This window comes from Lepidothrix coronata, unplaced genomic scaffold (assembly GCF_001604755.1).
Source record: "Lepidothrix coronata isolate B3197 unplaced genomic scaffold, Lepidothrix_coronata-1.0 Scaffold334, whole genome shotgun sequence".
Lineage (NCBI taxonomy): Eukaryota > Metazoa > Chordata > Aves > Passeriformes > Pipridae > Lepidothrix > Lepidothrix coronata.
The window spans coordinates 111,352-127,413 of NW_016690514.1; the positions used below are offsets into that span (position 1 = coordinate 111,352).

The 16,062-nt window shown below is 44.4% G+C and overlaps 1 protein-coding gene across 1 annotated transcript in view; it reads left to right on the forward strand.

The window, feature by feature from the left end:
- Positions 1–427: 427 nt before the first annotated feature.
- MYO10 (myosin X) overlaps positions 428–16,062 on the forward strand; it is a 162,937-nt gene continuing 147,302 nt past the window's right edge. Inside the window, exon 1 of the mRNA XM_017838359.1 lies at positions 428–516. Within this exon, the coding sequence (XP_017693848.1) occupies positions 496–516 (21 nt within the window). The 5' untranslated portion in view covers positions 428–495. The remainder of the gene's footprint in view (positions 517–16,062) is intronic.

Genomic DNA, 16,062 nt, shown 5'->3' on the forward strand with positions numbered 1-16,062 from the left:
GGGCCGCCACGGGAGTAGCACCGGCGGCAGCGGCGGGACGGGACGGGACGGGACGGGACGGGACGGGGGGCGCTGCCCTCGCTCCGGCCGGGGCGGGGCGGGGCGGGGCGGGGGCGCGGCTGAGCGCGGCGCAGGGAGCGGCGCGGCCCCGGCTCCGCCTCTGCTCCTGCCCCGCCTGGACGGGACGGGGCGGCCCCGGGCAGGAGCGTGCGGCGGCGGGAGCCTTCCTTGTCCTCCTCCTTCTTCTCCTCCTCCTCCTCCTCCTCGTCACCCCCTCCCCCGGCGGCTATGCGCTGCCGGGACCGCCCGGCCGAGCGGCGCTGAGGGGGCGGGCGGACAAAGGCTGCGGGCTGGTGCCGGCGCTGGGGCGCGATGGAGCGGCGCGGCGGCTGAGGCGGCTCGGTGGGGCCGAGCCGGGCCGGGCCGGGCGGCAGCGGCACATGGTGCGCGGCTGGAGCCCGGTGCTGCGACCCGCGGGCGGGCCGAGGGGCCACCATGGACAACTTCTTGGCGGAGGTGAGCGCGGGCCGTTGGGATCTCCCTCCTTCTCCTCCAAAGTGGGGTCACTTTTGTGGTGCAGGATACCGGCAGCAAAGCTGCAGGGGGCTCACGAAAAATGTCGAGTGTGCGTTCCTTCGAGGGCTTCGGGTTGCAGGTATTTGCAGGAGCAGCCCCTCGGGGAGCGGGAGGCAGGGAGGGAGCTGCGCCCCCCAGATTCCCGGCCTCTCCGAGGCGGAACTCGCGGCCTCCGAGCTGGAGCGGTGCTGCCGCGGCCACTGAGTGCCCGCAGCCGGGCAGGCGCTCGGCGCTAATTGGGACTTACTAGAGCGGCAGTGGATGGAGACGCCGGTGCCGCGGCTCTGCCCCCACAGCCCTTCGTCCACCGGCGGCACCTCCCGCCCCGCGCGAAGCGGGGAGCCGTGGGCGCCCGTGCGGTCCCTGCCCCGCTCCCTGCTGCCGGCGGCGTGGCGGCCTCTGAAACTGCGCCTGGGTGGCAGCGGGGGTTCCTCCTCGGGGGTTCCCTGCGTGAAACCCGGGGGGCGCGCTTTGTCCGCCTCGCACGGGCATGAGAGGCTTCAAACGAGGGAGGTTTCAGAAGCGGGGCTGCCGTTGGGCACTCTTTTCTTAGGGTCTCTTTATTAGGTGTGTGTTAGTAAGTATAGACGAAATCTTCTGATACAAAATGCGAAGTAAGGAGGCAGAAGTCTTGAAAGTTTTTTGAGCTTTACCGTGGTCTTGTGGATCTTGGCGACTTCAGCGTGTCGGGTGAGGAAACCAAATCAAAGGCTCCTTGCTACTAACTATTTGCTAAACGTGGTATTTGCTAAAAGTCTTGAACTTGGGTCCAAGTTAGCTGAATTTTATACAACAATATTTTACCGGATCAGTTCAGCCCGCCTGATGTCGACACAGCCTTATGAACATAAGGTGTCCGGGATCAATGGCTTCTGTGTGTCTGTGTTGTGCCTGTAGGTTGCTGGCAGAGCCCGTGTCTGGCTTGTGACTTCTGGTGACTGCCTGCACGCTTGCTTTAATTGCACCTCTTGCCGAAGCAGTTGCACTGTCAGGGCTGTAAATATAGGCCAGGCATCTGTTTTACAGAGCTGTGATTAAGCTGCAAAACTGTCCTTTGCCCTCATGAAATAACGTCCCTCGTGTTCTCAGGGCTGCTGTTGATGCTTCCACAAGAAAAATAGGTGATCTGTTTACTGAAATAATAATTAGTCAAATAAAAGAAGGTCATACACTTTACTACTTGTTGGCTTTTCATTTGTCAAACAACAAAAGTTCTGTCAAGGGTAATAAGAAGGAAGAAATACAGGATTAGCTTTGAAAAAGTCTGAGTTAAGTAGTAATATTACTTTTTTTTTTTTTCTTCCCTGTAGAGGATGTAGCCCTCACCTTTCAAAACCTTGCAAGCCATGAGCAATATGGTAATATTAGCCTAGCCTTGCAAAATTAGTCTGAAGAGTCATTTGCTCCAACACAAAGTACTGTAGCATGCCCTACATAAAGGTGAAGAAGAGTTTTCATGGTTTTGACTCTCCTATTAGCCAAAATTACTTGCTCCAGGGAGAATGCAGGTAAATTTTGCCAGTCTGTGTTACCATTTCAGCATGTATTTATGTTAATTTGTGGTTGCTGCATGCGGACTTTGATCTTTCTTAAGAACTTTGACTCCCTTTCAACATGTTGGTATTACTTTAAAAGATCAGTAAATATAGCACCTTGACTTTAATCTGCATCCAAAGTCCCACCCATAAGTATAAACATTTTCCTTTCCTCACACCAGAGCAGAGCATATGTAAATGGCATATGGGGAACGTGAGGCACAATAGCAGAAATGCACTGGGCTTGACCCAGCTACTACAGAAGAAATGTCTGTTGAAGGCACTGGATTGAGCCACTAGGTAATTTAATTTGTGTGAGGCAGACATCCTGCAGCTGCTCTTTACAAAAACATTTGCTGACTTATCTGAGGGAACTACTGTTCTTGTTAAAATAAGTTCTAGTGTGTGGAAGAAAGAGGAAGCTGGATAAAAGGCACAGGTAAAAAGCCCAGTCTGCTCTGCTGTGGTTTATCAGCAATGTAAGTCTGCCGATATAATTATATTTTGGGAGAAAAGCTGGTAGTGAGAAGGGTATATACTGGCACTTCACAGGGGTCCTCAGTGTGAGCAAGAAGCCCCTGTTCACAGCTCTGGAGGCAGGAGTGTCTTTTAATCTGTCTGTTGCAGAAAAATATTGAACAACGTAAAGGTTTTATAGGAAAAAAACCCCTGCATTATTATAGATGCTAATTGTAACCTGCTTTCAGTATAGCATGATGCTCACTGGAACAAAATGAGGCAACTGAGTAAAACACCTCTGGAGTGCAGGAATGTGTGTTGCAGGGGAGGTTGGAACTTGCTACCTTAAGTGAGGTGTGGGATAACGCCAAGCTCCCGCCAGTCACCTGGTGCTGCCATCATCTGTGACTTAACAGCTTTTTGATTTCTCCATCTTGCTGCCCAGTTTCCTTTCTTTACTATTTCTTAGTACTCTTAGCTTTTATTCTTACAGGACAACAAGTTGTCATACTTTTCTCCAGGGAGCCTTGATTTCCATCCCTGTCCCAATTTTCTAACTCAGCCAATTATAAAAAAACCATGGCTCTAAGTAAAGAATTAAGCCGGAAGAGTTTGCCCTGGAACTTACTCCCCAAAATGCTGAAAGATACTAAAGTGATAACAAAATTGCATTCTGAATACAAAGGAAAAGTGTTTTCTGAGGCTTTTAAAAAAGGCTGTTGATTGGTCTGTACTACATTACAGTCTTTGAAGAAAGGTTGGTGGTAGAATTTTAACTTTTTCAGTATATATACATAGTCATATTTGCATATCTTAAGTATTAAAACCTGTAGAAATCCTGGGGATCCATATACAGAAAATACAAGTATAGATATGTGCAATAGAGCCATTTGGCTATGCTGTTCAAAACAGCCTGAAAAAATTGTTCCCATATGTTTTACCAACAGCTAGGGTGCCCACAGGGAAGCAGTTTCCTCTGGTAGTCGAGGTCAGACTTTCCCAGTGAGAATGCATCCCTGCTAAAAGGGGATGTATCCATCAGGGAAGGAGGAGAGTAATTTCCAGATGACAAGGAAGACAAGGAAATTTTGTACAAAAAAGGTAGGAGAGGGAAGCTCATACTGCCTTTTCAGCATCTGAAGTTCCCAAGCAGTGCTTATCAGGGAAGCAGGGGAAGTGGATGCATAAGTCTTCCTCCTTGTCTTCCTCCTCTTATGTGGTGAGTCACTTTACCCAATACATATGGTGTGTTGGACTGAACCATGGTTGCTGTCCATGTCACAGGAGGACTCTGGCATTTGCTGGCCCAGCTGAGGTCAGAAAAGGCTTGAGGTTGGGAGGAATTTCTGTAGGTCATCTTGTCCAAACCTGCCCTCTGAGCTCGTGCTCAGCTCCTGGGGAGTTTGCAGCACAGTGTGCGTAGCGGTGGCTGCAGGGATTGTTTGGGCTTAGCTGCTGCCAAACTTAAAAGACAAAGGATTTCCCCTGCCCCATAATTTCCACAACTGGAGGAGAAAAACTGTCTCCTACCTTCTGTCTAGCATGTCTGGGTAGCTGATGTTGAAGGAGATAATTATAAAGGCATCACCATCATAGAAGCTAATGTTCCTCCAGTGCTGCACAGGTGTTTATTTGGAAGTGCAGGGTAGCCTCCTTTTAGGCACAGCAGATATTATGTGTCTGGCATGCTCTTATTTTTAGGAATGCCATTGGTACCTCGAGTTCAGGGGAGTTCCCTTCATTTCTGCTTTCCACAGTTGCACATTTGCTTGTGTACCCTCTTTTAAGGAAAGGGCTCCCAGTATGTGTCCTGAAGAAGCAGGTGTTAAACTTCACTCTGTTGAAAGGATATGGGTCAGAAATTTGAACTTTGCTTCAGGGAGCTGTCAGAGGAGATATCTGCTTGAACCTGGAAGCCCTTATTTCAGTTATGCAGCTTGCAGAAACCTTTTCCTTGATGCTCCCTTGCAACATCTGGAAGAACACAGCCTCACAGCACTGAGTCCTTTGAGGGCTTCACCGTCTCCTGCAACCAAGTGGCTTTATGTCGGGGTTTGACCTATCTGGATGCCAGGCACTCACCAAAGCCACTCATTTTCTGCAGCTGGACGGGGGAGAGAAAATACAGCAAAGCATTCATGGGTTGAGATAAGGGCTGGGAGAGATCACTCGCCAAATACCGTCACAAGCAAAACAGACTTGAATTGGGCATATTAATTGAATTTATTACCAACAAAATCAGAGCAGGGTAATGAGAAGGAAAACAAATCTTAAAAACACCTTCCCCCACTATTCCCTCCTTTCCAAGCTCTACCGCCTATCCATCAGTGCAGGGAAACGGGGAGTGGGGGTTATGGTCAGTTCATCACAGATTGTTCTGCTGCTGCTGAGGGAGAGGAGTCCTTCCTCCACTCCAGCATGGGCCTCCCACGGGTTCACAGCCTCCGCTCAGACATCCACCTGCTCCGGCGTGGGTGTCTTCCATATTCTCACTCCACTTTTCTCTGGCTGCAATTACATCTGCCTAATAACTTTTTACTTTTGTCTTCTTAAATATGTTATCACAGAGGTGTTACCGCCATTTCCGATGGGCCCAGCCTTGGCCAGCGGCTGGCATTGGCTCTGCTGGACATGGAGGGAGCTTCTAGCAGCTTCTCACAGAAGCCACCCTGGTAGCCCCCCTACTACCAGAAACTGACCATGCAAACCAAATACACCTTGGCACTTGCAAGGTTATTCTCTTAAAGAGAAAATCTGGTGATGCCAATAAATACCTGTATCGATATACATGGGTTCTGGCTGTGCTGTGCAGCATAGTGTACCTGTTTAGGACAACCTTGGACGTCTCCCCAGTTTTCATCTAGAAGTGTTTTAATGATAGCACAAGCACAGGTCTGATGTTCCAGCTTTTGGTATTAGTGTAAGCTGTGTAGCTTACACCAGCAAAGTTGCCTTTCAACTGGTGGGGCAAAACCATCATCCCATGAGCAATGGCATAAAAGGTTCTGTTTCTGGAGAGCTTCTGAGTGCCAAATACATGCCAAGCAGAAACGGTGACTCTCTTGGCTGTTGATGTTGGCTGTGTTCTGCAAAGTTTCTGAGCTGTGACTTTTTCTCAGATTTAGGTTTTTTAAAAGCTGATGGTTGTTTCGTCGACAGTTATTTTTAGTTTAATTAGAGTGCATTACATTTTTAATAGAAAATGTTTCAAGAGAACTCAGGAGTACCTTGCTAAGCCAGAAAAAAAAGGAAGTTTTTGCAGGTTTATTTCTCCAAGTTGGAAAACACATTCAGCTCATCAGTAATACATCATTGTAACTGCCCACTACACGTACTTCACATGTGCCTTTCATAAGACAAATTTGTGCAACTGAAGCATAGTTGTTGTCACTGGGCTGGAGCCTAGCAACCCTGCTGGCACGACACATATTGCAAAATGACACAAGAATTCTCTTAAAGCTGCAAAATACATAAGTATTGAAGTTGGCAATAGAGGCTCTAAGTTGTGCAGGGTCTGCTCATGGTTTTTTTGATATGTTCAGCCAGACTTCAACCAAGGGATAACTGTGAAACCCACCATTACAGAAAACTTGGCTGTTTCTGAGTCTTTGGTTTTTTACTTTCTAGTGACACCTCACTGAAATGTTACTTCTTTTTTGGTCTTTTCCCTAACTGTGTGTTTGTGTTAGCACTTTGTGTGTAAGCTATTTTGCTCTAACAAGATTTTCTTCTTTGTGTGTTTTTATTTGGTGGGCACTGTGTATGGGTGATACTGAAGGTTGCGAACCTCTTCAGCTTCTTTTTGGTTTCAGAGCTGTTGCACAGCCTGCTGCCTGGTAAAAGGGAATTGTGTTTGAAAGCATGGCCAGTCCCAACTAATTCTGAAGCAGAGTGGCATGGGCTTTTACCAGAAATGCTCCACATTTATATCCATGATTCTGTGATGGCAGGAGAGGACCATATTGTGGGAGAGAGGGAAGCAAAAAGCAAGGGTAGCTTGAGATTTCTGTGTCACATGGAGAGTTTAGTGTGCTGGTCCAAAGAGTAACCTGAGAAACCCTTCAACCTTTCAGTGCTCTGGTTGCCCCAGTGCGCCTCAAAAGAGAGAATGAAAAGTTTGGGGTCCCTTATCAATAATTATGCATGGTTGTACCATGTTGGGCTTCTTTGGTGGTGATCTTGAGTTTTGGCCTGGTAAGACCAATATAGTCTCATTAATCTGTTTTTTGGCTTTAGAAGATAGCTGGAGGAAAACTGGTAGGTCCCTGGCTCTGTATGCGGGTGCATATGTGTGAATATTTGTATACAGTGTCACTGTCTTTGCACAGAAAAATCCAGACCTGACCCCTAGCAAGTGAATAATGTGCCTCCTTTTAATTTTTTTTTTTAATTGCAATATGGATAGTGAATATTGATGTAACTTCAAAAAAAATTCTAGCAAGACAAATGTCTTTTTGTGTCTCTTGGGTGGGTGCAGACCTGGTGGAAGGTGCAGCAACCTCCAGCAAGGGGCAGAAGCAGCAGCTCCACCCCTTGAATGTCCAGTGTTTTGACTGTGTGCCCATCACAGTTCTGGAGGGAAGCGTATCCTCTGGGTAGTTTTATCTCACCAACCTTTTTGGCTGTGGGGCCAGTATTTTTCCTTAGTGAATCACCATCCCAAACTGTGGTCAGAGCCAGGAACATAGTTTTGGGTGGAGTACCAGTAGAAGAGCAGGAGGTAAAAAGTCACTTTAAATTTAGGCTTCAGCTGAGGGGGCAAAAAAAAAAGAATTACCAGCCTTAAGTCACTAATTGTGGCAACTTTACAAGTTTTGAGATGTGACCTCAAAACTTGCCAGATTGTTTATGACTTCAGGCATGTATCAGAGGATCATGGCTTAGGTGTTCTAATTTCTCTTGACTTTACTGATATTTATCATTATGAGACATTTTAAAGCGTTACTGAGACTTAAAGGAGGATCATTTGGTGTTAGGATGACAGCTAAGGGCAAATTACTGTGTTTTAGGTATTATTGGTTCATATTTTGCATGGTGGCTTTTTTTTTTTTTAATTATTTAGAATTTTCTGAGGTATCCTATATCTGAAATCTGAGCGTTATCCATTGGCCATATTTACTGTAATGCAACTTTGTTTTGGACAACACCCTGATTCAGAAAGGTTAAGTGGATTATCCTTTTCTTAAGAAGTCTGCTAAGTAGCTCAAACGCTCCATTCTTTTAAAGACAGAACTTTTCAAAGTAGGATTTCAGAATGGGAAATGATATTGAATATGCACCAGATCTGCCTTGTGAAATAAACTATATTCCTGCCGAAGAAGAAACTACAGCTTTGTTACATGGAAAGTATGAGCATTAAATGGGAAAAATATACTGGGAAAGGTTCATTAGGAGACAATAACGAGTAAAGATTTCCTTGTATTTCTAAAGGTTTCTGTGAGAAGTAGGAGGATGTTGGGGGAGAATATACTGTCCACTCCTAGACTCATTTCTGCCAAGTCAGTGATCAGTATTGTCATCTCAGCTAGGTCCAAATATCATTTATGCTTGTTCCCGATATCCTCACCTGGGACAGCCAGCGAAGGGGTGTCTGTCAGCTTTTCTGTGGGGTGTTGTTCCATGGACACCATGACTGGCCAGACACTTTTCCACTGCAAACCAGTGACTGACTGGGGAAGGCTGCTGAGCTGTTTCGGCTGTAAACATGTCATACCTGTGCGTGTTTTACTCGTAAATACTCACTCTCTATTTAGGTGCTGTTTTCCTTTGTGGCCAAGTGACTTGGTCTAGCCTGTGAAAGCCTTCTTATTTGGTAGAAAGTTTAGAGGTTTATGTTGCCTTTTTTTTTCCATCCAAATCCCAAACATGAGTGATGTTGGAGTAACCTGATAATACGTTTTCCCTTGTTGAATAGGTTATTAGGGACAGACACAATTTTGGTTCACATTGGAAGCATGGCTGAACACATTGGGTTGTGTTTGGTTTTACTGGACAAAGTTATTTCCATTTTCTGTAAACTCCTCTGTGGAGGGGTTTAAAACACAATTTCTGTATGAGATCTTGTAATTTTTCCTAGTGTGAAATTATTCTTAGGTATTTTTCACCAAAGAGTAGCCACAGTCAATGGCTGGAAAAAAAACCCCAAGGAACACTTCAGCCCTTTTAAGGCTTTGAGAAAATGTTTGCAGTTAACCCTGTGTATAGAAGGAAGTCTTCAAAAATGAAAGGTTCTGGTCACTTGGATGGTTTTCTAAACTTGCATTGAAAATTCAAATACAGTACACTTTAGGCTGGATTTCTTATATGTCTCAACGACATTGTCCCCAGTGGGTAAATGTGAGCATGTTGGAGCAGAGCCTAAATGTGGGAGTTGGTGTAATACTTTTTACTACTTCTAGGATTAATGGCATGCTGAAGGAAAACATTCTGGAGGGTAGACTGTACTTCTGTACTGTCCAGTGGCCTGCCAGACTTCAGAATTGAATAGGGTTCCTGTATTTATATGTTAATACATTATAGCAAATACATAAATTGCTTCAGTGAGCCATTTTGCCTGGTTTATGGTATCAGACTTTCCTTTCTTTGAAAGTATGTCATCTTCATCTTGTGGCAAGCTTCACTAGAGGCTTTTGGCTGAATATGAAGCTAAGGTGAATGTTCAAGTAATCAATATTCTTTTTAATCCATCTCTTAGGTGGATTAAATGTTTCTATGATTTTTTTTTTTTTGTTTTGGTTCTGGTTTGTTCCAAATGAAGGAAAGAGGAAGGAAGACAGGGGAGCTCACTAACAGACTTCAGGGGCCAAGCTGTGCCTCCACACCTGATCCTGGTTGATGGCATACAGAGGGAGAAGGGCTGTGCTGGAGGACTCAGGAAATAAAAGACTAAGTGCCCTTTGATGTGTTAGTGTTGCCTTTTCCTATATATTCTTGGGAAATTATTCATAATCCTTTATTATATGTCAGTGATACAAGAGTGTGCTAATACAAGTCTGTTTTGTTTTGGAGAATGCCCTTGAGGGAGTTGCTGTAAGGACACACTAGCACAGGAAAGTGTTTGGTTGTTGCTTTTTCCCCTGGGGGCAAAACTATGCACCTTGAACAAGTTTACCTAAGGGCATTTTATCATGGCACATCTGCCTCTATACTGGGGGTGCCATTAAAAGTACTGAGAGTCTTTTGGATTGTGTTCTCTGTTCTTAACTTCTTGACATGGCAATGCTGGTAGAGTGGCACCCTGCTGCCCAAGCCTGCTATCATGGTTTCAGAGTCAGGATTGATTGTGGTGCCTGTAGCATAACCTCGGGTGGAGACCTGAGGCTCAGATTGTTGCTGAGTCCCAGCTCCCAGTAACTTCACCCCAAATCTCTTATTTCACTTTCTCTTACAAACTTTCAAAAGGCTTTAGAAAACTTTTGATGAACTTTCCAGCATCTGGAGAAAAGTAGTTCTGGAGAGCATTTAGAACTGTGAAAGTGGTGCTACTGGCAAAGCCTTATGTGGTTTTTGTGTTGTGTGCTGCACATGTCTGTTGTCCTTCCTGGTCTTGCTGACAGAAGGGCAGGATTTATCTGGAAAGATTATCATGCCTTCTCTTTTGCATTCAGCCAAACTCCCCTGGTTTTGGGGACAGGAGATAAGAGAAGTTTATTCCTTGTTTTGAAAAAGTATTGATGTTTATAGCATTATCGGAAATAGATTATTTGGTCCTATTTTAGTTACTGTTGTTTAGTGTGACATTAAAATGTTTTCTCAGATGAAGTTAAATATATTTGTTAAGAGAATGGGATTGTTTTTCTTATGAAGTTGTTTACCTTGATGAAAAGTCAATTCCTTTTGTTTAATGTACCCGTCTGGTTTACAGAACCAGCGGAGATCATTTCTATTTGACCATTTTAGTGGGTCAAAACCCAACTATGTATCCTGGTTAGGGAATGTTTTTATGTGCTTCAGAAAGGAGCCAAGTTGGCAGGACACTGGAGTTCATGTCAGGACGAGGAGTAGATGCTCATTCTGTAGGTCAGACTTCTTGCTTTGTTGGTCATCTTCTTGGATCTCTTCCCCTTATTAAATACAGACTGTGGTTTTGTGATTAGGGTTTATCTCCTCATTACAGCTTTCTGGTGATGGGTACGCTGATTAGGTTTGTTTGGTGTGTCCAATCACTTAGTATATTCCCTGGAAGAAAATAAGAGCAGCGTTTACAGCAGGGTTTTGAAGGGTGGCGTTTCCTGCTGCTCTTCAGACCGTGTACCAGGAGGAGTATCCGATGAAGTGAGCTCTTTGTTCTTGCAACTCCAGTTGGATTCTGCTATGTGATACTTGATAAGCTATTTCAAGGAATAAACATACGCAGCAACTTTGTGCTAGAAAATGTAATTTGTGCAGCAGCCCTTTTTTTACTGCCCTGAAATAACATTTCTAATATTTTGCATGCCAAATCTGAGAAGTTTTAACAGTTGATAGATGGGATTTTGGCATAAAGTTGCACGGCACTTAAAGCAAAAGACTGATTATCTATTTGTGTTAGTTTTGAGAATCTCTGTTCCTAATTTCTATTTCTATCACACCATTTCTACTGTCATTTTGCTTTGGTAATCCAGTACCTTAAATGACTAGGGCTCTGGTGCAGTAGTAAACTCCCTGGGTTTTTCTTTAACAGAAACCCATGAAAAAACTGAATTGCAGTGTGATGAAATAGTTGTATTAAACTTTTACTATGTAGTTACACCTTTGTCAGTAGGATGCCTTTGTACCATGCAGTTAAGGTGGAGATGTCATCAGTAGCTGTTGGAGGACAGAAATTGGTACCCTATTCTGTGTATTTTCTTGTGAGCATCCAGTGGTCCTTTGTTGCTGGCTTGTTCTTAGCCATTCTTAGAGTGCAAAGGGAAAACATGGAGTCATGGGATCCTTTTCCTTCAGATAATGATTCAACAGTTACTATGTTCCAGGTGCTTCTCGAGTCAGGCAAATACAAACTGTAGTTCTGAATTTTGATTTCTTGAACTTGTGTGCCACTTACAGAAACACTCCTTTATATTGCTCAGAATTATGTGATTAAAAAGTGCAGAATTGCTTTATACGGTCAGAGAGGCCACAAAAGCTTTGCTGTTTTCCTGGGATTTTTTTTTTTCTGCTGTAAAGCATCAGAGGTTTTGTTAGGCAGCATGAGCTGTGGCTGTCCAGGAGCACAGGGGCATGTCTCCTGCTCTGCATGTAGGTGAGAGTTGTCCCTCGTTAGGCAAGAAGAGTGGGTGCATATGAATCAGTGGCTAAATTGAAGGGACAAAAAGGGCTTAAGGCAGCAAAGGTCCAGACAACTGCAGCAACAGGTCACAGGTCATGCTCTTGCAAGGATGGCCACAGGCACTCCTGGGGAGGCAGAAGAGGGGAGACTGAACAGGAGCACATGCTTTAGCAGGATAGCTTCTCAAAGGGGTCTTCTTGTTGGATGGGACAGCAGTGACTGAAAGATACTGTTTTAAAATGCATGAATTAAGCTTGTTTTGGCTTTGCAATTCCTGTCAAAGTTGAAGAATAATCTTAAATTGATGTTGTCTGGCCAGCTGGAGGTTTTCTACCTGTAGGTTTTGAGTGTGTAGTTGCTGGTTAGGTGTCTGTTATTATAGAATCATAGAATATCCTAAGTTGGAAGGGACCCACACGAATCATCAAAATCCTGGCCCTGCACAGGACCACCCAAAGAATCATACCATGTGCCTGCACTAGTCATCAGACAGATCAGTGTCTGCCCCTTTGCTTCTCCTTGTGAGGAAGTCGTAGACTGCTATAAGGTCTCCCCTCAGTTTCCTCTTCTCCAGGCTGAACAAGCCAAGTGACCTCAGCGACTTCTTGTATGGTTCCCACTCTGGAGCCTTCACCACCTTCGTTGCCATCCTTTGGATGACCTCTAATAGCTTTATACCTTTTTTTATATTGTGGTGCCCAAAACTGCACACAGTATTCAAGGTGAGGTCGCACCAGTGCAGAGCAGAGCGAGACAATCCCCTCCCTCGACCAGCTGGCGATGCTTTGCCTGATGCCCCCCAGGACATGGTTGGCCCTCCTGGCTGCCAGGGCACTGCTGACTCATTCAATTTGCCATCGAAGCAGACCCCGAGGTCCTTTTCCACCTTGCTGCTCTCCAGCATCTCGTTCCCCAGTCTGTACGAACATCCAGGGCTGCCCCATCCCAGGTACAGAATCCAGCACTTGCCCTTGTTAAACTTATACGATTGCTGATTGCCCAGCCCTCTAATATGTCTAGGTCTCTCTACAGGGCCTCTCTGCCTTTGAGATAGTCAACAGTTACTCCCTTTATAAATGCCCATACTTTGGAAAGTCTTGGATTTTATAGTGGTCTTTTTAAGTATCTTTTTAAGGATCTTTTTTAAGTATCTTTTTGTATTGAACAGTGATGTGGTTCTGGATAGTTTCATATAGGTTTATTGGAGAAGTCTGGGGTTATTCTTGAGAAAGCTGCAGTAGCGTATGTCATAAGAAATAGGACTCTGGCATTTGTTAGTACTGCTTCATGGGTGGCAAAAATTATTGTAGTAAAATTTGCCCTTTTTAGTTTTATTGACACTGAAGTTCCTACTTGGTATAACCATGATCATTTTCTCTGCTAATTTTGTTCCAGACACTATACCAGAGTAACTAATAGTCAGCAAGTGGCTCTTTCTCTCTGGAATTCCAGTTATGGTACTACCACTTGTTCTTCAGAAAACAGCTGGATTTTTATCAGATCTTTGTAACTTAGAAGGGGGAAAAATTTTGAGAGGTCTCTGTCACATGGCAAGTGCTTTGCTGCTGAGGCTGCTGGAGATAGTCTGTGCTTGGGACCATTGGGAAGTTTGGTCTTTACCACTTCACTTGTGGAAAGGTCTGAGACCACCTGGAAGCTAAGATGCTACTTGTATGTGCTTGAAAAGGCTGTGCCAGTAAGCTCAAAGGTGTGTGTGTATATATATAAGCTGCTGCTTCGTTTGTGGGTGTGTATCTTTATTTAGCTTCCTGATATTTTATTGTACTCCAGCCGCAATGCTCTGGATCTTGCTTCCTTTCCCTGTATACCAATGAGGAGGAAAAGGGTGGGAGAAAATAATACCTTGTATTGTTTGCTAGTCTAGATCTAAACATGATATATGTGCCTTCTATTAACCTGTTGTTCATTGCTAAGGCTGGTGTTACCTAACATTCTTGTGTATTGCACATGGGGTTTTTTCCCATTCCTTAAATGTAAGTGATCTGGTGTACCTCCTGTCTGCCTAGGAGGAAATATATGACAGTGAGTTGTTTTAAAATTATTTAAAAGCAAAAAAATGTGATTGGTTTGCATATCTGCTCTCTCCTTCCAACTTTTGTAATTGGAATTAACAGAGGCAGTAAAAAAAAAAAATTGCTGTTTTTTTGTTTATTTTTCAGTGTCCTGGGAATTTTGTTTGACAGCTCAAAAGCCATACTGAGCAAGAATAACAAATGTCTGAATAGCTGAAAGCTTAAATTCCCTGCTGGAAAGGTGGTTTGTTGAGGAGAAAGAAATAAGTTCAGAAGTGGTAACCATTAGTGGCTATAAATAAAGTTACTCATTTAGGCTCTCAGATGGATAAAAGAGAGACGTTGTTCCAGTTTTTCATCTTTACCATGTGGTAAAAATTAAGGTATGTCATGCCCTGTGATTTTTTAGATGGCTTTAAAAATAGCTGCACTTGTGCTGTTTTCTGCTCAAAGGAAGGTTTTTAAGTGTAGTTGCAAAAACCAGCAAAAGCTGTTTGGCCTAATCTGAAATAAATAGATGAGTTTATGAATCATTTCACTTTTAATAAATTGTGTTCTCTGCAGGGCAGCGTCTGTATTCTGTCAGTACATTTACAGTTCTGATAAAACACTGAATTTTGTTTTTAACCCATACCTGTGATCATGTGAGCAACATGGAAAAGGTGTAGGGAGGAGCTATTGTGGGTGGGTCAGTGGGTCTTGTGTTTTGAAAAATAAAACCTGGTTTGCAACCTCATGAAGGAGCAGACTGATTTTCTTTCTTGGGGACAACAGCCATGGCAGTGAGGAGGATGCAACAAACCAGCCTGAAGAAGCAATGCACTGAGACTCCCCTTTGGACCCTGGCAGAGTCCTGAAGGCCCCAGAGGCTCTCCATTGGGTTTGGGATCAACTTCAGACAAAAGGCTAGTCTTCCTAGTCTCCAGGTGTTGGGATTAACCTTCTTCAGAAGGGCACCATGAGCAGTCTGGGTCATTGTGTGTCCTTATTGCATACGGTGCTGACCCTGTAAATTACATTTTTAGTTTAAAAGTCTTTGTTTGAGAAGCAGCTATTTTCTATGCTTAGTTGTGTTTTGTCCTAATTAAGTGAAGAACTTGGGTGCTCTGTGGTGAACTTACCACTGGCCGCCGCAAGAGAGGAGCCCCGAAGAGGAGATACAAGGACTCCCTGAAACAACATCTCAGCCTTGGCCACATTGGTCTTCATCACTGGTCTACTCTGGCCTCCAATCGAGAGGTCTGGAGACACACAATCCATAATGCTGCTGCTTCCTTTGAGAAGCAGGATCACCATCAAGAGAAAAGACAACGCAGAAAGAACCGTGTCTTGCCGATACCATCCAAGGAGTCTTTCTGCTGTGCCTTTTGCAACTGGACTTCTTTATCTCGCATTGGCCTCTTTAGCCACCAGCGCGCTTGTAGCAAATGTGGGTAGAGCCCTTCCCAAATCTTCATTCATGAAGCCTAGCCATGATGAATTAACCTCTCTTTGACTTCAGTGGTGCAGAACTAGGATGCTTATCTTTAGACCCAGATTTTTTTCTGCCTTAGTGTTGGCTGACCAAGCACTGACATGTGTCATGTCCTCTTTCCCCTTTAGTGCCAAGTCCATTTGTGGACATTTTACACTTCTCAGGCTCCTTTGGAAAATAATAATAAAGATGCAATGCTCTTGGGCTTATCCTGAGTCCGAAGCTTATCACTGAGTGCCCTCCTCATTGTATCTTCCAGCTCTCTGTGTGTATTTTGCCCAGCAGCTCCTCCAAGGCTGAGGGTGCTGTTATAAAGGTCTCTCCTGAGCCACAGAGGATGCAGGTGAGCAGACTGTTCTCAGTCTGTGAGTTTTGCTTCTCTTATCAGCAGATGTTGGCAGTTTCCAAACAAGCAGCTGCAATAGCAGCTTCTGACTGGGCAGGAGCAGGAGGTTGCTGGGGAAGCAAAGGTTTGTGGATGGGTAGGTTTAAAGGCACAGGAGAGTTTTCGGGTTTTGGTGATCTGTAGCTAAGCTATGCGATCATGGCTAAAGATAAAGAAACCCAAAACAAGCAGTAGGAGTTAGTGTTGAGGCTTGGGTTTCTAAAATTTGATGCCTTGACCTGCATAGTAGTAACAGGTATAATTTTTTTCCATGGAGATTTAGCTCCTGATGTTGTTCTACAAAGTAAGTAAAAACATCTTGATTCAGCAAGATTGGTAATCCTAGGATG